A 25,950-nucleotide genomic window follows, 5' to 3' on the forward strand; every position below is an offset into this window, starting at 1 on the left:
GACCCTCCCGGGGAGAGTGTGCAGACTCACGGGCTCCGGGAGGGCCGCGCTCTCGCACACCTGCGCCAGCTGAGGGCCCAGCCGGCTCTGACGTGAAGTCCACGTCTCTGTGTCCAGCAGCAGCGGCCAGGTTCTTCTCCAGCAACTGCGTCCCCTGTGCGGATAAGAAGAAGTTCCCCAGCCTGTGTCAACTGTGCGCCGGGAAAGGGACAGACAAGTGTGCCTGCTCCTCCCGTGAACCGTACTTTGGCTACTCAGGCGCCTTCAAGTGAGTGAGAACCCCTGTTTTCCTTCTCACTCTGAAGCTGGGGAGGCGCAGCCACAGGGAGTGGGCGGGGCCTGCCCCAGGCTGCCCAGAGCATCCGAGTGAAACCCAGGTGCCCAGGGCCTCCCAACCGAGGACCCCACTGGTCCCCCAGAGTCTGGGGTCTGCCCATGTTCCTCTGCTAGACCAGGGGGTGCTGAGGGCACAGACTTGTCTCTGGGATTCTGGGATCTGCAGACAGAGGCCTGGGCTCTCCCTGCTGAGCACCTCCCTGTGTCCCCGTCGCCCACTTTCCTCTCAGCCCCTCGGGGTCACCTTTCCCTACTCCATGCTCTGTAAGAGAAGTGGCTACTTCCCAAAACAAGATTGAAACTGGCTGGAAATCCAAGGCCATCCAAAGTCTTTTTCTTTCATGTAAAGGCTTTAGGCCTATGTTTTCTTTCTTTTTTAAAAATTTCAGGTTAATGTGAGGGTATGAACAACCAGGTCACAATATTTTAATTTGTCAGGTAGAGTCCCTCTTGTGGTTGTGCCCAGTAAGGGGGAGCACACAAACGTCCCTCCTCTCCTCTCTCCCCCCCTTGTTCCCCCTTCCCACAAGTTGAATTGAAATGAGTTTTTCTGTTTTGAGGGCATTAGATGGTCTACTGGCTTTGTATTAGTATTGAGTACACTGGATATTTGCTTTTCCATTCTTGTGATACTTTACTAAGAAGAATGTGTTTCAACTCCATCTAGATTAATACAAAAGATGTAAAGTCTCCACTTTTTTCTATGGCTGAATAGTATTCCATGGTATACATATACCACAGTTTGTTAATCCATTCCTGGGCTGATGGGCACTTAGATTGTTTCCACATCTTGGTAATTGTAAATCGAGCTGCAATAAACAGTCTGGTGCAAATGTCCTTATGAGAAAAGGATTTTTTTCCTTCTGGGTAGATGCCTAGTGGTGGGATTGCAGGATCAAATGGGAGGTCTGATTTGAGTTCTTTGAGGACTCTGCATACTTTTCAAAGAGACTATAATAGTTTGTATTCCCACCAGCAGTGTAAACGTGTTCCCCTCTCTCCACGTCTGTGCCAGCATCTGCAACTTAAGCCTCAGTTTTCTTTATTAAAAAAAAAAAAAAAAAACCAAAAGATCTGTAGCTTTGGCTGCTTTTTAATAGGAGAGTGAGGGTCTTTCTTTTACACCATTTCTCCCCAGAGCTGCCTGGGTTGGTGGCTTCAGGGGCTCTTGCCTGCTTCTGGCCTGGGCTTGGCTGTGGAGTTCAAAGACCACAGAGACAGGGCATCACCTCTGTGAGGTCAGACTGGTGCTGGGGAACTCTGGGAAAGCTCTATGAGCCAGTGGTCCGGGCAGACCCCTCAGAAGGGCTTCAGGAGGGAGGGGCAAGCCCCAGGACATGTGAGGGGCTGACAGCGGCTCTCCTGTTCCTCAGGTGTCTGAAGGACGGCGTGGGGGATGTGTGCTTTGTGAGGCACCTGACTGTGTTTGGTGAGTGCTGGCAAAGACCACGTGGGCCCCGCCCTAGCCAGGGTGAAAATTTCCCCCTAGAGATGAGTGCATTTCTTTAATGCCGCAGGAGAGCTTTTGTGCACACCCTTGGGTTACAGCAGTTCCCTTTATCTGTGGTCTCCCTTTCTGAGGTCTCAGTTATCCTCAGTCAACTGCAGTCTGAAAGTATTACATCACTACCCCTGGGCTTTGTGGCCATTACCAAGTAAAATAAGGATTACTTAAATATAAGCACTACCATCCTGGAATGGTCGATCTGGAGAATTCACATCCTGGGGGTGGGGGGGTGGAGCAGGATGGCATAAGATTTCATCACGCTACTCAGACACATGCAATTTAAAACTTATGAATTGTTTACTTCTGGATTTTCCACTTACATCATACCACTACCTCATTCACCTCACTTCCTCTCAAGGAGTAGGCATTTTGTCATCTCACATCATCACAGGAAGGGTGAGTGTAGGACAGAAAGATAGTTAAAGAGAGAGACCACATTCATGTATCTTTTATCACAGTATATTATTATTATTCTATTATTAGTTATAGTTGTAAATCTCTTACTGTGCCTAATTTATAAGTCACACTTCATCATAGCTGTGTACATATAGGAAAATACATAATTTTTATTAAATTTGTTACTCTCCTGGGTTTCAGGCATCTACTAGGGACCTTGCACTGTATCCCCCACAGAGAAGGGGAGACTACTGTATTTGTACTTTGTTTAGTTTCCTGGTTTGTTTCATCTATAAATCTACAAAACAAATTTTGTGAAAATTTAAGTAATACTTACCAACTAATAAAACAGACCACGTTTTAATAATCAATTCTCTTAGTCATTGAAATATCAATTTCAAATTTAATCGCGTTCTTTTGAACCTTCCATCATGACTGTCTTTTAGAAGCTTCAAACATATTAAGAAAACATGCAAATTATTGTAACTATTTCAGTATTTATTAGCACATCTACAGTTGAATCTGATGCAAAAGCATTATTGCCATGGACAAAAATATATTTCTTCTTTATTTTTATATTTGGGAAAAAAACCCTAAACCTTTCCAGAGTTTTGGACCATTTACCAGAAACAAACAAACAAAATCGTATTTCAGACAAGTTAAGGCTCCAGATTCTGGGTTTTAAAACTAATTAAATTTCTATCAGATATAGAACACATCTGTACTGTTCAAACAGGTCTAAAACCCAAATGTAAATTCATTTCACTAAGCTTTTTTTTTTTTGAGACAGAGTTTCATTTTGTCTCCTTGGGCAGAGTGAGTGCTGTGACATCATCATAGCTCACAGCAACCTCAAACTCTTGGGCTCAAGTGCTCTTCTTGTTTCAGCCTCCCTAGTAGCTGGGATATGGGCACCAACCACAATGCCCGGCAAATATTTCCATTTTTAGTAGAGAAAGGGTTTTCATTCTTGCTTGGGCTGGTCTCGAGCTCCTGAGTTTAGGCAATCCACCCACCTTTGCATCCCAGAGTGTTAGGATTACAGTTGTGAGCCACCACGCTCGGCCACTAAACTTATTTCCATAACAAGTATCTGCCATCTCAAAGAGCATTTCAAAGGCTCATTTGTACATGGATCTCAGCTTCTCACAACCTAGTGTCTTTCTCTAACGTGAAATATGATTTCAGGGTCCTTTGTTCCCTTGTTCAGCATTGACAAATCACTATTTCTTTATTACACATTGACTTGGTTCAGCATTTTAGCGACTGATGCATGCATTATTTTTTTTTGAGACAGAGTCTTACTTTATGGCCCTCAGTAGAGTGCTGTGGCATCACAACTCACAACAACCTCAAACTCTTGGGTTTAAGTGATTCTCTTGCCTCGGCCTCCCAAGTAGCTGGGACTACAGGCACCTGCCACAACGCCCAGCTAATTTTTTTTTTTTTTTTTATTGTTGGGGATTTATTGAGGGTACAAGATACCAGGTAACACTGATTGCATTTGTTAGGTAAAGTCCCTCCTATAGTTGTGTCTTGCCCCCAAAAGGTGTGTCACACACCGAGACCCCATCCCCTCCCTCCTTCCCTCTCTCTGCTCTTTCCTTCTCCCAACCACCTACCTCCTTCTCTCTCTCTCTCTGCTCTTCCCTTCCCCCACCCCACCGTGTCATTAATTGTCATTAATTGTCCTCATATCAAGATTGAGTACATAGGATTCATGCTCCTCCATTCTTGTGAAGCTTTACTAAGAATAATGTCTTCCACTTCTATTCAGGTTAATACCAAGGATGTAAAGTCTCCATCTTTTTTAATGGCTGAATAGTATTCCATGGTATACCACAGCTTGTTAATCCATTCCTGGGTTGGTGGGCATTTAGGCTATTTCCATGTTTTGGCAATTGTAAATTAAGCTGTGATAAACAGACTAGTGCAAGTGTCTTTATGATAAAAGGATTTTTTTCATTCTGGGTAGATGCCAGTAATGGGATTGCAGGATCAAATGGGAGGTCTAGCTTGAATTCTTTGAGAGTTCTCCATATTTCCTTCCAAAAAGGTTGTATTAGTTTGCAGTCCCACCAGCAGTGTAAAAGTGTTCCTTTCTCTCCACATCCACGCCAGCATCCGCAGTTTTGAGATTTTGTGGTTTGGGCCATTCTCCCTGGGGTTAGATGATATCTCAGGGTGTTTTTGATTTGCATTTCTCTGATAATTAGGGATGATGAGCATTTTTTCATGTTTACTAACCATTCGTCTGTCTTCTTTACAGAAGGTTCTAGTTATGTCTCTTGCCCATTGATATATGGAATTGTTGGCTTTTTTCATGTGGATTAGTTTGAATTCTCTATAGCTTCTAGTTATCAAGCTTTTGATAACTGATTCAAAATATGCAAATATACTTTCCCAGTGTGTAGGTTGTCTATTTGCTTTGGTTAATGTCTCCTTAGCTGTACAGAAGCTTTTCAGTTTCATTAAGTCCCATTTGTTTATTTCAGCTAATTTTTTGTTGTTGTTGTAGTTGTCATTGTTGTTTAGCAGGCCCAGGCCAGGTTTGAACCTGCCAGCCCCAGTGTATGTGGCTGGTGCCCTAACTGCTGAGCTACAGGCACTGAGCCTGATGCATGCCTTATTATCACTGATTTTAATTAGAGGGATCACCTACAGTATCTCATCTCCCATAATCAAGTTATTCCAAATAATTGTTATTATGTCCTTCGGATGCTCGTGTTGCCACAGTTATGCCAGTGGGAGAAGAGAAGATTGTCCCAGCCCATCCTGATTCACCTTGCCAATACCTACTTGCCTCCTATTAGAGGGGACCAGAGGTAGAGTTGAGGGAGGGAGGAGGGTCCTTAGAAAGGAGAGGAAGCCAGTCCAGGGATTGGAAAGGCTTCCTTAGAAGAGAAAGGGGAGAAAAAGAGCAGAATGCAATCTGACCAGGAGCCAGATCAGCTTTCACACAGTTTTTAGGAAGCTTTTATTACCCTTTATCAGTACGGTTGAATGTGGGTGGGGAGTTCCCAGAGGGAGTCCATCCCTTCTGCAGAGGGACTAAATTTTGCACTCACATCACATTGGCTGCCAGCTGGGGCCACAGTAAAAGTTACTGTTCTGTTGTTTGCCAGGAACAATGGCCTTGAAGCCACTCTAGGAGATGGGCAAGGGGTTTGCTGTGATTGTACAGTTTGGTTCCTAGCCTGCTTTTTCTCACCAGCTGTCTTCTAAAATGGCTGCACCCTTGTTAGAGCTATGCGGATTTCTTTCCCACACTACTATGTAAGGTCCTTTTTAGGTGAATTTTATGAGGGACCATACTCTGGGCTTTAGGGTGACAGAGTGGATAGAGAGCCATGGTCTCCCTGCTGCTGCCACTGCCAGGCCCTTGAGTGTCTGAAGTAGAAAAGTTATTTCTTTCTTAAGCTATTAGGTCATACTGATTCATTTAATCTAATGTTAACATTACTAAGCCATTTGAATATTTTTCTTTTCATGTAAAGATTTAAAATGTATTTTTTTCCCTATGGCATACTGAATTAAAATTGTAACCACTTATAGGAACCATAATTGTACTGTTCTTCTTTCAATATGAGATTTTAACAACACTGAAGACCTTCTGTATGAGTTTGTTAGAACTGCTGTAACAAAGTACCACAGACTGTATGGTGTAAGCAACAGAAATTTACTGTCTGATCCTTCTGGAGGCTAGAATTCTGCATCAGGGTGTTGGCAGGGTTCATTCCTGCTGAGGTCTGTGAGGCAGAATCTGTTCCGAGCGTGTCTCTACTAGTTTCTGAAGATTTGTGGGTAAAATTGGTGTTCTTTGACCTGTAGACTCATCATCACAATCTCTGCCTTCATGTCCACGTAGGATTCTCCCTGTGTGCGTGTCTGTGTCCAAATTTCCCCTCTTTATAAGGACACCAGTCATACTGGATTAGGGCCCTACCCTGTTCCAGAGTAACCTCATCTTAGCCGATTATGTCTGCAGGGACCCTATTTCCAAGTAAGGTGTTGGGGGTTAGGAATTTAGCATATGAATTTGTTGAACCCATAAGTCTTTCTAATGCCTGTATGATGGGAACCGAGGAGCCTGTTGTCCTCAGGAGGCCATTCTGGTCCTTTTGTGTACCTGCAGAGTGCTCTGACTAGGCCTCTAGGCCTCCTTCCATCCCTCCATCCTTGTGCTACCTTTTCTCAGCAGGCTTGCTCTTGGGGGACTGTGGCCCCTTTAGAGGGGGTCCTCAGCAGTGCTCAGATGGCAGTGTGTCTTCCCCAGGCTCGCTGAGGTACCAAGCCACTTTGGGTCTCCAGGTCTCCATTTCCTCATCCGTAGAATGAGATAATCCTGGTCGTGGCCTCCCAGTTGCTGTGAGGATGAAAACGAGACAGCCTGGAGAGCCCTAGCAGTCTTGGTGGCCACGAGTGCTCAGTGCACCTTTGCTGTCATGGTCCCATTAGCAGAGCCACAGGGGAGGAGGGTGGGTGGAGGGCCCTGGGCCAGCCTGCAAGCCAGGCATTTCACTCTGGAATCTTCTGGTCCTTAACTGTATAAAATGAGTTTGGGAAAGATTCTCTCAGTCTTCTTCAGGTCACAGCGAGGAGGGGCTCATCTTAACAGTGGCTCATGGCTCTTCCTGCACTCGGCTCTTCTGGGCTCCCCCCACAGAGAACCTGGCAGTCAAAGCTGACAGGGACCAGTATGAGCTGCTCTGCCTAGACAATACCCGGAAGCCAGTGGATGAATACAAGGACTGCCACTTGGCCAAGGTCCCTTCTCATGCGGTTGTGGCTCGAAGTGTCGACGGCAAGGAGGACTTAATCTGGGAGCTTCTCAACCGGGCCCAGGTATCCCACGTGCTGTCCTCGCCTCCTGCAAGTGCTCCCTGCTTAGATTTTCCTTCTTAGCCTTCTTGCCATTCCAGAAGGCCTTATGGGTTAGGATACGTGATCTGCTTCACTGACAGACCAGAGCTCAGTGTGCGACACTGTTGACAAACTAACTCAGTCTGGTTGTATTACAGAGCAGAGGTCATAAAACCCTCATTTGGCATGGCAACCCCGTGGGAATGGCTGTCTGCAGACAGTGGAGAGTTGATTCTTTCCACTCTAAATGTGTCCTCAGCACACAGCTCAGATGCCCCCTCTTCCTCCAGCACGTGCTTCCCTGTTCTCCCATAGCCCATGACAGCAGAGGCCCTCCCAACACTCCCTCCTCACAGCAGAACCAGGCTGTGAGCATTCTCTCTGTGTGGCATTTGTTGGTAGCAGTCTCCCAGAGTCAGGCCCCTTTATCTCTCTGCTCGGCACTGAGGGATTCAGAGATGACGTAAGCAAAGACTTACCCCTAAAGCACTCATAGATGAGTGTGGGAGACATACAGATTCTCACCAGATGGAATCACACAACCTTGGGGACATGGATTGTGTCATTTGGGGAGGACAGAGAGACTAATTTGCAGGATGTACCTGGGAAGATTTCTGTTGGCCCCGGGGAGTAAGCTGTGTGCACCCTAGGGAAGTGTGAGAGTTTGCCACGCAGGGCAGCAGGTGCCATTTCATACAGAGCCACAGCAGAAGTCAAAACTAGACAGACATTTGAAAGAGCATGTGGGTAGGTGCTGCTGTGAGCCACATCAGGAGTGGCTCTGGGCCAGCCAGCTGCAGTCATAGGCAAAGGGCCTATTGTTTTTGCGGAAGCCTGAAAAAGGAAGGGACTGTGTGATGTCCCATAGCTAGACATCCAGTGGCAGGCCTGGAGCGGGGGAACAGGAGCCCAGGAGGCCTGACTTCCAGCCCAACGTTCTGGATCACCAGTCCTTTCAGGGCACAGACCACCATTAGCCCCTTAATGCCATCCAATGGCCAGGGTGAGGCCACCTTCACTGACCGCCACGTGGAAACACAGTACCAGCGACCTTGGAGAGGGACAGGTAGGCAGGTGCCTGGTACATGGTGGACCCTTGGCCCTTTGTACAAATGTGGGGACAGCTCCTGGCAGTTTCCTTGAGGGCACATAAGGCAGGCAGTTGGGGCAGGGAGATTTGAGTAAATCATTCCATGGAGAGACTGGAGAACACTGGGAGCCATGGAGATGCTGAGGACCCTGGTGACTGTTGTCGCTCTGAGGCACTCTTGTGTCTTCCTTTCTGTGTCCCTCGTCTGGTTTTGGGTTTGGTTTACCCAGCCAGCCTCCATCCTTCACTGTTTCTTTTATCCTTTAAACAGGAACATTTTGGAAAGGACAAGTCACCAGAATTTCAGCTCTTTGGGTCTCCTCATGGGAAAGATCTGTTATTTACTGATGCTTCCCATGGCTTGGTAAGGGTCCCACCTAGGATGGATGCCAAGCTGTACCTAGGATATGAGCATTTTCCTGAAACTCAGCGTCTACACACAGGTACTTGTGATGTCCTGGGAGGGACCTGCCTGGCTTGGGCAGCAGGGCAGGTGGGCCATCACCTGAGGCTCTCTGGGTGCCTGCAAGCCTCGCCCAGTCCCTGCTGAGCCCAAGGGAGCCACTAACTGTGTTGGGTTCATGAGGGTTTTCTGCCAAGTTTGGAGAAAGGCCTAAACTGTGTGTTTACAAAAGGGTTTTAAAGACCTTCATATTGTAGACGATCTGCTGTAATGATGGCTCTGGCTCCTTTATATTAACTGGGTTCATCCCAGCCAGAACAGAGAAAGTAGTGTGAGCTGAACTGAGGTGGGAACGTGGCCACCACCTCCATCAGGAGCAGAGCCAGGATTCTAGAGGATTTTTGTCTGGCTCTTGCCTTCCACGGACCACTGTGGTCTGTTCCTTCCTTCTTCTATTTTGTCCCCTCCACTTAGTCGACCAATCGTTTCTGGGCATTTATCACAGAGCAGCCACTGCATTAGACATGAGAGTAAGGGGAGGGCAAGCAGGCCCACCCGGAACTGAACATGTGGCCACCAACTGGGGCACACAGCCTGGACAGGGAGCCAGTCCTGTGACAGAAAACCCTGAGCTGTGCTGGTTCCAGAGAGGCCTCCCTGGAGAGGTGTACCTGAGGAGGTGAGGCCAGGTGCGAGGGAGTAGCTCTACCTTCACTGCTCTTTCTGACAAATTATCACTCTGCTGCTGTCCCTCAGGGCCCTGCTGGGCAGCCACCTTGCAGCCAGGGGCACTGAACCTCCAGACCCACCCAAATTCCTTTGGATCTCTAGATTCCCAGAAGGTGCGGTGGTGCGCGGTGGGCCGTCAGGAGAAGGCCAAGTGTGACAACTGGAGTGTGGTGAGCGGTGGTGCCCTGGAGTGCACCACGGAGGAGACTCCTGAGGACTGCATTGCTGCCATCACGGTAGGAGGGCCCTGCTTCCATGGGGGGCTCAGACACGTCCACAGTGCTTCTGCCAAGTCTGGCATTGGAGACTCCCTTCTTAGACGCCCCCTCATCAGCCTCTGTGCTAAGATGCGCTTGTCAGGAGCTTCCTCCATTGCACCCGCCCCACAGTCCTCTGCAGCTGAGAGCAGGTGGGAACACAGAGCCAGCCCAAGACCCAGACTCCTTGAGGGCTCAGCTCTGGAGTGGGAGCTTGGAGGGGCATCCTGCCTGGGAGCTCTGGGAAGTGGGGTGATATTCTAGGGGGTGTTCAGGGCCACTGTGGATTGTGAAAGCAGATCAACCTTTTCAGTCTTTCGATTGTAGCTTAAATTTTTTTCCCAATTATAAAAAAATTACATTAAATAAACCAATAAAAATAAAATCATTTGTAACTTCACTCAGACATCATCATCACATAATTTTTGAGTGATGTATTTGTGTTGTTATTAACTTTCTATTTCTCTGTGAGCAGATACTATTTTTGGGTTTAGGACCAAGCAAACTTGTAAGTAAAAGAGAAAAACTGACAAACTTAAAAGATTATGCATTATATAACAGTTTGTTTGTTTGTTTTGAGACAAAGTCTCAAGCTGTCACCCTGGGTAGAGTGCCGTGGAGTCACAGCTCACAGCAACCTCAAACTCTTGGGCTTAAGCTAGCAGTTCTCAACCTGTGGGTCGCGACCCCTTTGTAACAATGAAAATATATAGCAGCATTAAGAAGGTTGAGAACCATTGGCTTAAGCCATTCTCTTGCCTCAGGCACCCCCCACAACGCCCAGCTATTTATTTATTTATTTATTTATTTATTTATTTATTTTTGGTTGTAGTTGTCATTGTTGTTTGGCAGGCCCGGGCTGGATTGGAACTTGCCAGCTCTGGTGTATGTGGCTGGCGCCCTAGCTGCTTGAGCCACAGGCACTGAGCCAGCAGTTTTTTTTTTTTTTTAATGTCAGAAGATTCTGATTTTGATAAATCTCCCTGGCACTAACCCTTAAGATTAAGATTTGATGCTTATAACAATTTCCTAAAGTTGTTAATTGTAAGGATTAAATGAATTTGAGTGCTTATAACATTGCCCTGTGTAAGCAAGCAGCCAATAAGTATTAGCTATAGTTATTACTTTAAATTTTGAGCACATTGGGGTACTTTTTCAGCTAATGAAACATTTATTTAAAATATATATATATATTTTTTAATTTTTTTATTAAATCATAACTGTATACAATGATATGATTATGGGGCATCATAGACTCACTTCATAAACCATTTGACACATTTTTATCACAGTGGTTAACATAGCCTTTCCGGCGTTATCTCAGTTACTGTGCCAAAACATTTATATTCTACATTTACCAAGTTTCGCAAATACCCCTGTAATATGCACCACAGGTGTGATCCCACCGATTCCCCTCCCTCTACCCACCCCCCCTTTCCCACTTCCCCTTATTGTTAAGTTGTAGCTGGGTTATAGCTTTCATGTGAGAGTCCCAAATTAGTTTCATAGTAGGGCTGTGTACATTGGGTATTTTTTCTTCCATTCTTGGGATACTTTACTAAGAAGAATATGTTCCAGCTCACAAAATCTCAAGACCAGAGATGTTGGCGTGGATGTGGAGAAAAGGGAACACTTCTGCACTGCTGGTGGGAATGCAAATTAATACATTCCTTTTAAAATATATTTTTAATGGCTGCATAATATTCCACCAATTATTTCTGCCTCAATTTATTTAGGCAATTTCTGAATGTCTACATTTGAGTTATTTCTGAATTCTTTGCTATTATAGATAATGTGGTATTGAAAATCATTATGTTTATAACTGCCAGTATTTCTGAGTATATCTTTAATATTCATGATAGCTAATATTTCTGGAATTACTATGTGCTATGCATATGAGCTCTTAACTTGCATTACTCATTTAATCTTCATGATAAGCCTATGAGGTATCATTTTTATGTAATTTATGAATGAAAAAAACACATATAGCACAGTATTTAGGGATATATGCTTTGGAGTAATCAGATCCTGGAGGCCACGTGGAATAGTTGTTAAATCAGAAGTCAAGAAATTAAACTGACTAAGTTTAAGTCTTAGTAGCCATCCTTGGACATATTATTAAATCTCTCTCTGCTTCAATTTACTGATTTGTAAAAGAGGGGAAATTATAGTACCCATCTTCTTTGAGTTTGTGAGGCATATGTGAAGTAACCACTGTAAAGTGTTCAGAAAAAAAGCCCAGAACATGACTAGGGCTTAGTAAGTTTTTGCTTCTGTAGTTAATGATTTTAGATTTCTAGAAGAGTAGTTAACAGGTCAAAAGCAAAGAGCTTGTTTATGTGTGTTTTTATCTTGATGACCTTATCTGTGACTATAGGTACACGATTTTTGCTCTGTTAATAGAAAAAGTAATTGATTTAAAATGAAATTTTTTTTTTATTGTTTGGGATGCATTGAGGTTACAAAGAATTAGGTTACACTGATAGCATCTGTTAGGTAAAGTCCCTCTTATAATCGTGTCTCGCCCCCAACAGGTGTGCCATACACGGTGACCCCCCACCCCCCTCGCTCCTCCACTCTCCCCACTTGCTCATTCCCCTAACCCGCCTTGTATTAGCTCATCTACTGCCCACGTATTAGAATGGAGTACATGGGATTCTTGCTTCTCCATTCTTCTCATGCTTTACTAAGAAGAATGTGTTCCACCTCCATCCCGATTAATACAGAAGATGTAAAGTCTCCATCTTTTTAAATGGCTGAATTGTATACATATACCACAGCTTGTTAATCCATTCCTGGGTTGGTGGGCATTTAGGCTGTTTCCACATTTTGGTGATTGTAAATTGAGCTACGATAAATAGTCTAGTACAAATTTTTTTTTTTTTCTGGGTGCATTCATAGTAAGGGGATTGCAGGATCAAATGGGAGCTCTAATTTGAGTTCTTTGAGGATTCCCCAAACTTCCTTCCAAAAAGGTTGTATTAGTTTGCAGTCCCAGCAGCAGTGTAAAAGTCTTCCCTTCTCTCCATATCCATGCCAGCATCTGCAGTTTTGAGACTTTGTGATGTGGGCCATTCTCACTGGGGTTAGGTGATTATCTCAGGGTGGTTCTGATTTGCATTTCTCTGATGATTAGGGACCATGAGCATTTTTTTCATATGTTTGTTAGCCATTTGCCTGTCTTCTTTAGAAAAGGTTGTGTTCATGTCTCTTGCCCAGTGATATTTGGGATTGTTTGGTCTTTTATTGTTGATTAATTTGAGTTTTCTATAGTTCCTACTTATCAAGCTTTTGTCCGATTCATAATATGCAAATATCTTTTCTCATTCTGAAGGTTGTCTGTTTGCTTTGGTTGTTGTTTCCCTGGCTGTACAGAAGCTTTTCAGTTTAATTGAGTCCCATTTGTTTATTTTTGTTGTTGTTGTGATTGCCAGGCAGTCTTCTTCATGAAGTCTTTTCCCAGGCTGATACCTTCAAGTGTTTCCCCCACACTTTCTTCAAGGATTTTTATTGTTTCATGCCTTAGATTTAAATCTTTTGTCCATCTTGAATCAATTTTTGTAAGTGATAAGAGGTGCAGGTCCAGTTTCAGTCTTTTACATGTGTTTATCAAGTTCCCCCAACACTGTCTATTGAATAGGGATTCTTTTCCCCAGTGTATATGCTTGTTTGGTTTATCAAAGATCAGGGCTGTAAGATGTTAGTTTCATCTCATGGTTTTCTATTCAGTTCCACATGTCAATGTCTCTATTTTTGTGCCAATACCATGCTGTTTTGATCACTGTGGCCTTGTAGTATAGCCAAAAGTCTGCTAGGGTGATACTCCCTACTTTGTTTTTGTTACTAAGAATTGCCTTGGCTATACAGGGTTTCTTCTGGTTTCATACAAAATGAATAATTATTTTTTTCAAATATTGAAGGTATGATGATATTTTAATGGGGATTGCATTGAATGTGTAGATTGCTTTGGTTAGGATAGACATTCTTTGGGAGGGGTAGTATAAACATTTAACAATGTTGAGTCTTCTCAGCCATAAGCATGGTATGTTCTTCCATTTGTTAATATCTTCTGCTATTTCTTTTCTCAGGGGTTCATAATTTTCTTTACAGCAGTCCTGCATTTCTTTTATTAGGTATATTCCTAGGCATTTCATTTTCTTTGAAGCTACTGTGAAGGAAATTGTGTCCTTGATTAGCTTCTCATCTTGGCTGTTATTGGCATATACAAAGGCTACTGATTTGTGGGCATTGATTTTATATCACGAGACATTGCTGTATGTTTTTTTTTTTTTTGATCACTTCCAGGAGTCTTGTGCTTGAGTCTTTGGGGTTCTCTAAGTATAAGATCATATTGTTGGCAAAGAGTGAGAGTTTCACCTCCTCTGTCCCCATTTAGATCCCTTTATTTCCTTCTCTTGGCTGATTGTATTGGCTAGAACTTCCAGCACTATTTTGAATAGTGATGTCGATAGAAGACAAACTTGTCTGGTTCCAGTTCTAAGTGGAAAAGCTTTCAGTTTTACTCCATTCAGTATAATATTAGCTGTGGGTTTGTTGTAGATGGCTTTGATCATTTAAGAATGTGCCACCTATGCCGATATTATTAAGTGTTCTAATTAGAAAAGGATGCTGAATTTTATTGAATACTTTTCCTGCATACGGTGAATTACCTTTATGTACTTGCATATGTTAAACTAGCCTTGCATCCCTGGGATGAAACCTACTTGATTGTGATGAATGATTTTTTTAATGAGTAGCTGTAATCCATTGGCTAGGATTTTATTGAGAATTTTTGCATCTGTATTCATTAGTGAAATTGGTATGAAATTCTCCTTTTTAGCTGGATCGATTCCTCATTTTGGTATCAGGGTGATGTTTGCTTCATAGAATGTGTTGGGGGAAAATTCCTTCCTTCTCAATTTTTTGGAATGATTGCTACAGTATGGGTATAAGCTCTTCTTTGAAGGTTTGATAAAATTCTTGTGTGAAGCCATCTGGACCAGGACATATTTTTGTTGGGAGATTTTTTATTGTTTATTTTATATCAGTTTTTGAAATTGGTCTGTTTGAGAGATCTGTTTCTTCTTTATTAAGTCTAGGGAGAGGTTGTGATTCCAGGTATTAACCCATTTCCTCCACATCGTCAAATTATTGGACATAGACTTTCTTGTAGTACTCAGAGATAATCTTTCATATCTCTGTGGCATCTGTTGTTATTTTCCCTTTGTCATTTCTGATTGAGGTTATTAGAGATTTTACATTTCTGTTAATCTAGTTAATCTGGCCAAAGGTTTATCAATTTTATTTATTTTTTCAAAAAACCCAACTTTTTGTTTCATTGATTTTCTGAATGATTCTTTTGTTTTCAATTTCATTAATCTCTGTTTTACTTTGGTTATTTTTTTTCTTCTGCTGGGTTTGGGATTAGATTGTTCTTTTTCTAATTCCATAAGATGGTTTATGAGTTTGTTGGTGTACTCTCTTTCTGTTTTTCGAATGTAGGAATCTAGTGTGATAAATTTCCCCCTTAAGGCTGCTTTTGCTATATCCCATAGGTTTTGGTAACTTGTGTCTTCATTGTTGTTATGTTTGAGGAATTTAATGATTTCCTCTTTTCTCTCTTCTTGTACCCAGCTATCATTCAGCATCAGATTGTTTAATTTCCAAGTCTTTATGTGAGATGAACATTTTTGTTAGAGTTGAGTTCCACCTTTATTGCCTTGTAGTCTGAGAAAATACTAGGTATCATTTCTATTTTTTTAATTTTGCTGAGGTTTGATTTATATTCTAGGATGTGGTTGATTTTGGAGTATGTACTATGGGCTGACAAGAAAAATGTATATTCTTTAGCTTTGGGATGATGTGTTCTGTATAGGTCTATTAATCCCATTTGTTCTGGGGTCACATCTAAGTCCTTTGTATCTTTGTTTAGTTTTTGTTTAGAGGATCTGTCCAGTACTGTCAGAGGGGTGTTAAAGTACCCTAACTATTATGGTGTTATGAGATATCATATTAATAGCTCAGACCCATCAAGTTCTGTTTCCTAAATCTGGGAGCATTTAATTAGGTGCATAAATATTTAAAATTGAAATGTATTCTTGTTCTATTATTCCTTTGACCAGTATAAATTCTCATCTTTATCTTTCTTAACTTTAATTGCTTTAAATCCACTTATATCTGAAAATAAGATTGCAACCCCTCCTTTCTTCTGATTTCCATCTGCTTGAAATACTATTTTCCATCTTTTAACCCTGAGTCTTGACTTGTCCTTCAAGGCTAAATGTATCTCCTGGAGACAGTATATAGATGGCTTGTACTTTTTTATCCAATCAGCTAGCCTGTGTGTTGTTGTCCACTAGCCCAATCAACAACACAGAGATATCACTGCAGATGGAATGAATGATTTATTAAGGGAAGACTGAGGCTCGCTCAGGCTCACAGCGATTGTACATCTTTATTCACTGCATTATATATCTGAACTCATCAGATAAGAATAAGTAAGAATAAAGAACAAAAGCTTTAATTGAAATTGAGACTGCCATAAAAAAATTTCTCCTCAGCATAAATGTTACAAAGCATGTACACATCATTTCTAAGTCTGGAGCATATAACTTAAAGACAAACTACAAGGACACCAGGCTGTCTGTTCTGTTCACCCACCTCCCTAAAAGGTTAAAAGAAACTTTTGTGTAATTCGAAGTTAGGGAATGAAGAGCAACTGTTCAGCTCCAGGCAGGTGCTAAATCTCTAAATAGTCGGGGGACCTCAGGGATTCCTTTCTCAAGGCCTTTTCAGCAAGCAGGGAAGAATTAACCCCTGCGGGTCTCTGCTGTTTTAGCAAGTAGGGAGAAATTAATCCCCGAGTCTCACTTATGGCCGAGAATGGAATTTTCCCGTCTTAGGTTCTCGTACCATAAGAAGCACATATGAGACAAAGCCACTTTTCTAGGGTGCTGAAAACCGTGCCCCTTGACCTGTGCCTCTTCAGGGTTGAATTCAGTCCATTGACATTTGTTGAGAGAATAGATAAGTGTGGTGGAGTTCTATTCATCTTATTTTGTAAAAGTCCTTGATGTAGTTTTATCCTTTGCACCACTATGGAAGCTAAGTTTTGACTGTTAGCTTCTGGGTGTTACTTTGCTGGTGGTCCATTGTGGTGGTCAGTGCTGAGAATAGGTCTAAGTATTTCATGTACAGCTGGTCTTGTTGTGGCAAATTTCCTTAGTGCTATAAGCCACAATAGATTTGATTTGTCTATCAATTTTGAAGCTTAGTTTAGCAGGATATAGAATTCTGGGCTGAAAAATTGTTTTGTTTGAGAATGTTGAAGGTGGATGACCTGCTCTTTTGGCTTGGAAGGTGTCAGTTGAAAAGTCTGTTATCATCCTAATGGTTCTGCCTCTGTAGGTTGGTTGGAGCTTGCTCCTGGCTGCTTGTAGAATTTTTTCTTTCATCTTGACTTTGGGCAAGTTCATTACAATGTATCTTGGAGAGGCTCTGTTTGAGCTGAGATGACCCAGAATTCAATATCAATCTGAGAAGAGTGTGTTGGGGTCTTTAGTAAAACTTGGGAAGTTTTCGGGTGGTGCCTGTGGCTCAGGGAGTAGGGCACCAGTCCCATATACCAAGGGTGGCAGGTTCGAACCCGACCCTGGCCAAAACTGCAACAAAAAAAATTAATTAATTAAAAAAAAACTTGGGAAGTTTTCATTTATGATACTCTCTAGTAGGGCTTCCATTCCTATGGGACAATCTTCTTCCCCTTCAGGAATCCCTATTATTCGTATATTTGAATGCTTCATGGAGTCTTGTAGTTCTCTGAGAACTTGTTCTGCTTTCTCTCTCTTCTTTTCTGCCTCTTTAACTACCTGGGTTAACTAAAAAACTTTATCCTCTAACTCTGAGGTTTTTTCTTCTCCATGGTCTAACCTATTTTTGATACTTTCTACTATGTCTTTACATTCCCTGATTGTCACCTTCATTTCCTTAAGTTCTACCATATCCTATCTATATTCTACATATCTTCTGTCTGATTTTTGGGTCTGTCTTTCTGTTTTCTCTTCCATTCCTTTTATTGTCTTCATCATCCATATTTTAGATTCCCTTCTTATCAAATCCATAATTTTTTATAGGTGGAGTCTTCTGCAGTAGCTGCCTCATGGTCCCTTGGGGGAGCTCCTATGTTTTGGTTTCATGTTGTCTAAATTTTTCTGTTGGTTCCTCCTCATGTATTCTTTCTTCATGTTCACCTTCTTGTCCTCCTTTGTCCTTTCCACTGCCTTCTTTGTTTTAAATTACCTTGTCTCAGAGCTTAGATCTTGAAGTGGCTTCAGCCTGAGCAAAGCCAAACTCTTCCTCTTGGCCAAATAAACAGAAGTCCTTGCTTTTAGGATAATATGTGGCAGTATGTCACTGAGACACCAGTGGTGCTGTGGATCTTTTAGAAGACATAGAGCACAGCCAGCAATCTCTGTGGTCCTTATTTCAAACTAGTTGCCTTTGGTGATTGCCTGATAGTTATCTCTGCTGGGTTGGGATCTTAAATCTCACAAGAATCCTTTAGGGGCAGGTCTCACAGTGCCGCCTATCTCCAGTTCCCATGGGGTGCAGGAGTTCCTCAGTCTGTGCCAAGAGTAGAGTTCTGATCCTGGCAGGCAGAATTAAAACGGCCGTGTTTTAGACCCCTGCTAAGACCTTCTCCCAACCTTCCTACAATGGCAGCCCCCTGGCTGCTGAGACCATCTCAGTATGGCTGCTTTGACAGCTACCAAACCTATAGCAAATCTACTCCAACCAATATTCAAATCTGGTTGTTCTGTACTGTTCAAGTCCACCCACTCTTCCGAGCTTTCCACTCAACATGCAGCTTCCCCCAACAGCTGAAAACTCTGGAAAGGCTTTCTCCCATCCCTGTGGGAGGCTAGCTAGTTGCAAACACTTGCCTAATTCATCAGATTTCCACTGCTCTGGATCATACACTGTATCCTCCTTACCACCTCCTTGCTGTGCTCCCTGAGCTATGACTCTCTGGGTAAGGTCCCAGTGCCAGGTATGGCTGGGTTTTCTCTTTTTTCCCCAGTTGTTCTAAGAGAGCTCAGCTGAATGATCCTCTGGTCCGCCATCTTGTTCCACCTCCTGATAATTTAATATTTAAAAATTTTTTCTATTACAAATTAATATGAGGGTATAGATGTTTAAGTTATGTTGTTTTCATTTCTGAGGTAAAGTTGTATTTGAGCCCTTCACCCAGGGGGCTTGCTGAGCACTCTCACATTATGCACTGTAGGTGAGATCATACCCATTTCCCTTCCTCCTCCCTTCTTCCATCTCATCCCCTCTCCTTTGCTATACTATATTTGTATTTCTTTGTAAAGTATCTCAAGAATGGAAAAAAAAATACCCAATGTCCTCAATACTAATATGAAACCAATATATAAACAACTACATACCCACATGAAAGAAAAGTTAATCATTAATGAAGTATTTAGAAAAATTAATTATTTATTGAAAATCTTTGTTATGTTAGGGCACTGATTACAGTCTTAGTGCAATTATGGGATCAAATTTTAACTCCAGCATCTGGAAGAAAATGCATTTCATAGGAATAGATCAAATTATCTATTGTCTGGTCCTGTAGATCCTGGAGTTGAGTGACCATGGTCCCAAAAGTGTGGTAACGGCATGTCCAGGACTCAGCGTTGGTCTCATGAGAGAACATAGACATGTCCAGGGACTGTGACCTGGGTTAAATTCCTGTTCCTGGGTCAACAGGCCAAAAGCATGTCCAGTTTTCTAAACCCTGTGTTTACATGGCAGGGCTGATTCATGATGTGGTTAATCATGAGGACATGTGATATGAAGCCAATAAGATGGAATCCTCTGAGGGTCAGAGGGACAGGAGACAGCCTCTCTGTGATGCTAGTCATTTGTTTCTTAACTTTAGATAGGAGAAGCTGATGCTATGAGCTTAGATGGAGGATTCATCTACACGGCAGGCAAGTGTGGTTTGGTGCCTGTCCTGGCAGAGAACTATGGTAAGTGGAAGGGAGCGCCTTTCTGTGTTTTATTCCACCTAGGCCTGGACATAGGTAATGAAATCATTTAGCTCAGTGTTGAGATAATAACTATTGTTGGGAGTTGTAGATAAAATCCCCTTTGCCCAGAGTCAGAACCAATTAAAATGTAGATGCAGAAGTTAGGCAGAAAGAGATTAAAATAACACCTTTATGTCTGAGATGGTGATACTGGAGGGCACAGTGTAGAGTTGCCATAGGGCTTGCCAAATTGCTTGTGTTAGAGTTGCCACGGATTCAGGAGATTTGTCTATGGGCTCATCCCATGACCTAGGCCAAAGGCAACCACATTTTGTTATAAGTGAGATCTAAATCACCCTTTCTCTATTCTCTTCAATAACAAAAGATGGGGCTGAGCCACATGTGCTTACATCCTCTTGCCAAATTTAGTGTCATTAACTCACTCCAGCTGCACCAAGTGGTTGAGGGGGTGAGCCTGCAAGGTCACCCTCACCCTTTAGTGAGGATCCAACCACATGGAAAAATGTAGCCAGGGCAGAAGAGGACTTCCCTAATGTCATTTATGACCCCTCATCAGGTACATTATCCTTAAAGCAAAACAAAACCCAGCTCTGTGAAGTAAATAGTGGTATCTTTATTTTACAGATGTAAAACCTGAGCCTTAGGAAAGTCAAGTGATATGACCAAGATAGAATAAAGATTGAATCCAGATCTTTCAGACTCCACAAACTGGAAACTTCCCCTTCAAAATAGCAAGAATATAATAATTACCTTCCACTAGGACTCCGAATGGAAGAAAAACATTAGACTGATTTACACAGCTGATGCAAGAGGGTCTTTGCCAAGATCTGCAACAGCCTCTGACCCCACTTCCTTCACATTTTCTTTCTCTGTATCTGCTTGAGTATTAAGGAGATTCTGGGATGGAACCTAATGTTCAAATAGCAAAAAGCAGAGGGAGAGGAGATAAAATGGGCCTGCAGAACCTGTTGATAACCAGTGACAAACTGCTTAGTTAGTGCTTCTTATAATATTCTTGACCATTGAGAAGACTGAGAGGCTCATGCCTTTGGGTGGAGAAATACGAGACTTGACTGCCATGTATCTTGACTGTTTTTATTTCTCCTTTTAGAGCCTACACATGGTGGTGAGAAGCGTAGGTCTAGTTGTGTGAATACACCCGTGGAAGGTGAGTCACAATCAGTAATACTGGGCCTCAAAGGTAAAGGGGGGGCCTCAAAGATAAATGCTCATTGTTGGAGAGAGGGTGAGGCGAGCCTTAAAAACAAACAAAAATTACTGGAGGTGAGGTGGGAAAAAAGCAATAGTTGTTAAGATGCAAATCTGTCCTGAAGCTGTAATAATATCTGTAGGGTACTTTACAGCTAGCTAAGGACTTCTGCTTGCAGGTTTCCATTCACTCTTCTCAGCAACCCTGTAGCACGTGGGCAGTATTGTCCCGGGTCATGGAGATGGGGAAAGTGAGGCTCAGGGACTGTGTGACTTGCCCAGGGCCACACACCCAGGAGGTGGCTGCCACTGGGCTCGAGAAGAGGCAGGGTGAATGGAAAGCTGAGCCCTTGCTGCACATGGTGCTGCGCCTTGGCACCTGCTGCTGCCCATCGCTGCGTGAAGGTCCTCATCAGGGCAAGAGCTCATTCCTGGCACGTCTGGGGCTGACTAGAGGCTTCCCGAGAGGAGATTCATAGATGCTGCTGAGGAAGCTGAGGAGGAGAAACACACACACACACACACACACACACACACACACCACCCCTTTATCTTTAGCCGGCTAGAACTTGATAGCAGGGGAGTTGAGCTTGTCTTTAGGTAGACCACCACTAGGGGCAAGTTCTCTCACCTTGTGTCTCCAGACAAGCAAAGAGGGTCTGTCTGTGTCTGTCCCTGAGGTACCTAATCCTGGAAAATGGACAGACAGTGGGTCTCCCGTGTGGTCTCTGGACCAGCAGCATCAGCATCACCTGGGAATTGGTTGTGAAGGAAAATTCTTGGGCTCCAACATCAGACCTACTGAGTTAGGTACTCTGAGGAGGGAGCTAGCAGTCTGTGTTTTAACAGATGTAATGCACATTAAGGTTTGAAAAGCACTGTGATAGGGGATCCTGAGGTGAAAACCAGGTGGTCCCTTGTGCTTGGGATTCTTAAGAGGCAGGAGAGCTGGAAGGTAAAGTGTTTGGAGCACCACGGCACAAGGAGTATCAGGTGATCTTGGTCTCCTGCCAAGCACTGAGTCACAGAGGTCCTGCACCACCCACCCTCTACAAAGGCCGCTGGAGTGCAAAACTGAAACAGCACCTCCCTGCTCACCTCTAGGAGCTCCCCTTCATTTGTGATGGAACCCAAACCCTGAGAGACACTGGACCTCACCCCTCTGTGTTTTTACAGCTAAGGGCCAGCTTTTCATCTGCCATGTAGTCTATCCTGATCACATATAGTTGGAAACAACCCTAAGTGCTTTTAGAGTAGTTGGAATTTCTAAGAACTACAATGATATGCACATGTCGATGGACAAGGATGCCTAGAAGACAGTTGGGACTCTAGCAGCATGGCTGACTGAGAAATTGTGTATGTGTGTGGGGGTGGGGGGGGGAGCCACATTATCTTCTGATTCTAAAGATTTATGATTTTAATCTTACTATCAATTCCAGTTTGCTGTTCAGATTTTACTCAATAGCACACTTTTGTTATATAATATTGGGATAGGAATAAATAAAATATTAAGGGTATTCTCATTAGAATTAGGGAAAAAGAAAGAATGCTCTCTCCCATCAAAGGTATCTGACATTATTTTGGAATGAATGGAGTAAGAAAAATAACCAGTTTTTTTTTTTAATCTTAGGAAAGGAAAGAGAGATTAAATTATTAGTAGTAGATAATATGATGGTAAACCTAGAAAAATCAGAGACAACATTAAAAAAGAAGTCATTAAAGCTCTTTCCTTTGAAATTCTATTCAACAGAAATAGTTAAGCATGTGCACACTCATATGCAAAATGCTTTATATAGATAAATGGTCTGGAGAAGGGCAAAGATGGATCACAGTGTAAATCCACCAGGAGGCAGGTAATAAAATACCATACATCTATAAAATAGAATGTAACTTAGATTCAACCAATAACACAACGAGATGCCCGGATCCATAAAGGTGTTCACAATATAGTATTGAGGAGGAATAAAGCAACTCGCAGAGAAGAATGCATAGCAGATTCTTCTGGAAGAGTACAGCGTTTGTGTAAATACGTGTGTGTGTGTAGACATGTCCGGGAGCAGCAGTGTATGTGTAAGTGCACAGTGTGTGTGTGTGGACATGTCTGGGAGCAGTGTGTGTGTAAGGGCATGTGTGTGTGTGTGCGTGTAGACACGTCTGGGAGCAGCAGTGTGTGTGTAAGTGCACGTGTGTGTGTGTGGACATGTCTGGGAGCAGCAGTATGTGTGTAAGTGCATATGTGTGCGCGTGTAGACACATCTGGGAGCAGCAGCATGTGTGTAAGTGCATATGTGTGTGCGTGTAGACATGTTTGGCAGCAGCAGTGTGAGTCTGTCTGGCCCAGCGCCTAGTCCTGACAGCTACTGGGAGGGCCCTCTGCTAGAGCAAGGTGAGCAGTTCAAGATTTTCCCCCTCCCCAGGGAGAGGGGCAGCAGCAGCTTAGCAGACATTTTCCGAGGGTTCTGAAGGTACTAAAATTGTATCTTAGCAACCCTTCCACTAATGATGTGTAATTTGTAATGTATAGAATGTGTTTATGTGTCCTATACTCATATGCATATATATGTGCTCTAAACATACAGCTTATAAGGAAATATATATTTAATATATAAATGTGCAGGCTTTTTTTCTGAAAGATGACACTTGCTGCCAGCTGAGTCTTCTCCGAGATGGCTTTGCTGTTTGCTTGAAAGGCTAGGCAAGTCTGCAGTGGCAGCTCACACCTGTCATCCCAGCCACTTAGGAGGCTGAGGCAGGAGGATCTCTTGAGGCCAGGAATTCAAGACCAGCCTGGGCAACATAGTGAGAAAATGTCTCTAAATTAAAAAAAGAAATTTAGCTGAATGCAGGGGTGGTGCTGTGGTCCCATCTACTCTGAAAGGTAGGCTGAAATTGTGACCAGCCTGGGGTGACATAGTAAGCCCTCATCTCTAAATATACACACACATACATAGTTATGTACACACAAACAAGGCAGAGTGCATCAGTGAGGGATCAGTGAAGAAATGCACTATTTTAAGCAGGAAGAGATTTAATGCAGGGAGTTAAGTGTTAACAGAAAGTGGACACCAGGTTCCTAGAACAAAACAGAACTCAATCCCTAGAAGAGCCACTATGGAGACACAGACTGTCGCTGTGATCCAGGGACAGGAAGCCAGAACTGATTCGAGGCTGTTGCTGCTGCAATAGCCTCTAATCCCTTGGAATGAAGAAGGGTAACAGAGAACTGGGCAGGGGGCTAAGTTTTCCAGGACTTGGTTTCCCATCAGAAAAGAGGGGAAGGGGAAGGCAGACAACCCCTGTGTCACTTCCACCTTCCCAACCTCACACATCCTAATTTACACAGAGAATATAGCTGCGAGTGAACATTGGAAGTGTAGTTTCCACATCTCCAACCAGAGGGGTGTGAGGTGGAAATGGAGAAGGCCAATTCACATTATTTACCATATGGAGAGGCCATTGTCCAGCCCAGTGCAGGAGGGCCGGTCAGAACACACTTGGTACTCCATCCTTCACCCTCTCCCTTCCTCCAACTGAAAAAGAAGAAACTGCACCTTGTTATCTTTATTGCAAGGTTATTTCGTTGTGGCTGTGGTTAAGAAATCAGAGGCTGCTGTCACCTGGAACTCCCTTCGAGGCAAGAGGTCCTGCCACACTGCGGTTGGCACTTCGGCCGGCTGGAACATCCCCATGGGTGTAATACACAATCAAACCGGCTCCTGTAAATTTGGTGAGTGTGTTCTGGGAGGAGTTGTGGCAGTCCCTTCCTTGTGTCTCTGCCTGGGTAGGAAAAAATTGAGTTCAATGAATGGCAAGAAATGCCATAAATGGGCAGCAGAGTCAAGAGTTTGACAGAAATTGTGGGTGAGCAGCATATCCCTCAGGGCAGGACTTCTAGCTTCTGGGAGGAGGGCCTGGGGCCAACCTCCAGGAAATGGCCCTGTCCTACATGTGTCACAATGGCTCAGGAAGCCCCCCTGGGGTTGCAAAGCAAGAGTGGAGTGTGTGTGGATGCGCGCGCATGCATGAGTGTGGGTGTGTTGTTTCCACATGGAAACCAAATCATCTGCTTTCTTCACTGGGAACCTTCTACCTGCAAGCCCTTGGTTGCTGAATCCTTCTCGTCCATCCTCAGCTCTCTTAGCAGCTTGCACCAGACATGTCATCTGTGTTCTTCCCCACACCTAACAGGCTTCTGCTCCTCTTCTTTCTCTAAGCCCTTGACAAGTCCCAGCCCTGCTGGACCCCGGCACCTGCTCTGTCCTGCACCTGAGCAGCTGAACACAGCTGGAGAACACCACACTGAAGGGAGCTGTTTATTTCCCTGGGATGCTTCAGGCGCTGGCCTCAGTGGGCCCCCAACACTCTCACATGCCCCACTGTGTCTCCGTTCCACACGTCACACTTCCCAACAATTGTCCTCATGTCCTGACTGTCCACACTCCTCAAACCCACGTCCATCTCTCACCTTTCTCAGCAGATGAGACAGCAAGAGACAGCTGAAGCCATCAGTTGTCTTAACCGCCTGCTGCCAAAGCCCCAGGCCTCCTGAGGGCTGTTTTGCCACAGCCTCCTCCCTCCCCAGCCAGTCCCCGGCCTACCTGCTCTGAGATTCAGGCCACTCGCCTGCCCCCTCCATAGTCTCATACCTTTGGCTTATTGCTTCTCACTCTGGTGTTCCCAACAATCTTTCAACGCGTAAACACACATAATGTCTTCTATCTTTAAACTCCCCCCCCAACATTTTCCTCCAGCTCCTGCCTGCTGTCTGTCCTCCTCTACTGCCAGATGTCTCCAAAGCACTGTCCGAGCCACGCGCCTGCCGCTCGCTCCTCTGCCCCTGGCCTGGCCCCTTGACATCCCTCCATGAGGAGAGTTGGGGCCAAGGCTCCCAGCACCCTCCGTGCTGCGCAGGGAGGATGTGTTCCTGTTCTTTCCTCATTGACCTCGTAGCAGCATTTCCCCAAATCACCCCAAAACAGTATTTCCTGAGTCCTCTTTTCCCACCCCAGTTGAGAAGTGTTCCAGTTGCTTAATGCAGCTCTTTTCGCCCAGTCTAAACCCAATTCTCAAGCACTCACTTCCACGCCTACGGCACGTCCTCAGCA

General features: G+C 43.8%; 1 protein-coding gene across 2 annotated transcripts in view; it reads left to right on the forward strand.

The window, feature by feature from the left end:
• Positions 1 to 25,950, forward strand: part of LOC128591823 (inhibitor of carbonic anhydrase-like) — a 63,467-nt gene that overhangs the window by 25,518 nt on the left and 11,999 nt on the right. The window contains exons 5-12 of one of the 2 annotated variants that reach the window (XM_053599592.1): positions 118 to 268; positions 1,710 to 1,765; positions 6,906 to 7,084; positions 8,464 to 8,635; positions 9,427 to 9,560; positions 19,525 to 19,615; positions 20,748 to 20,804; positions 24,417 to 24,572. In XM_053599592.1, coding sequence (XP_053455567.1) covers positions 118 to 268; positions 1,710 to 1,765; positions 6,906 to 7,084; positions 8,464 to 8,635; positions 9,427 to 9,560; positions 19,525 to 19,615; positions 20,748 to 20,804; positions 24,417 to 24,572 — 996 coding nt within the window. The remainder of the gene's footprint in view (positions 1 to 117; positions 269 to 1,709; positions 1,766 to 6,905; positions 7,085 to 8,463; positions 8,636 to 9,426; positions 9,561 to 19,524; positions 19,616 to 20,747; positions 20,805 to 24,416; positions 24,573 to 25,950) is intronic. The other variant, XM_053599593.1, reaches the window with a different exon arrangement.

Source organism: Nycticebus coucang, chromosome 8 (genome assembly GCF_027406575.1).
Source record: "Nycticebus coucang isolate mNycCou1 chromosome 8, mNycCou1.pri, whole genome shotgun sequence".
NCBI classification, from domain to species: domain Eukaryota; kingdom Metazoa; phylum Chordata; class Mammalia; order Primates; family Lorisidae; genus Nycticebus; species Nycticebus coucang.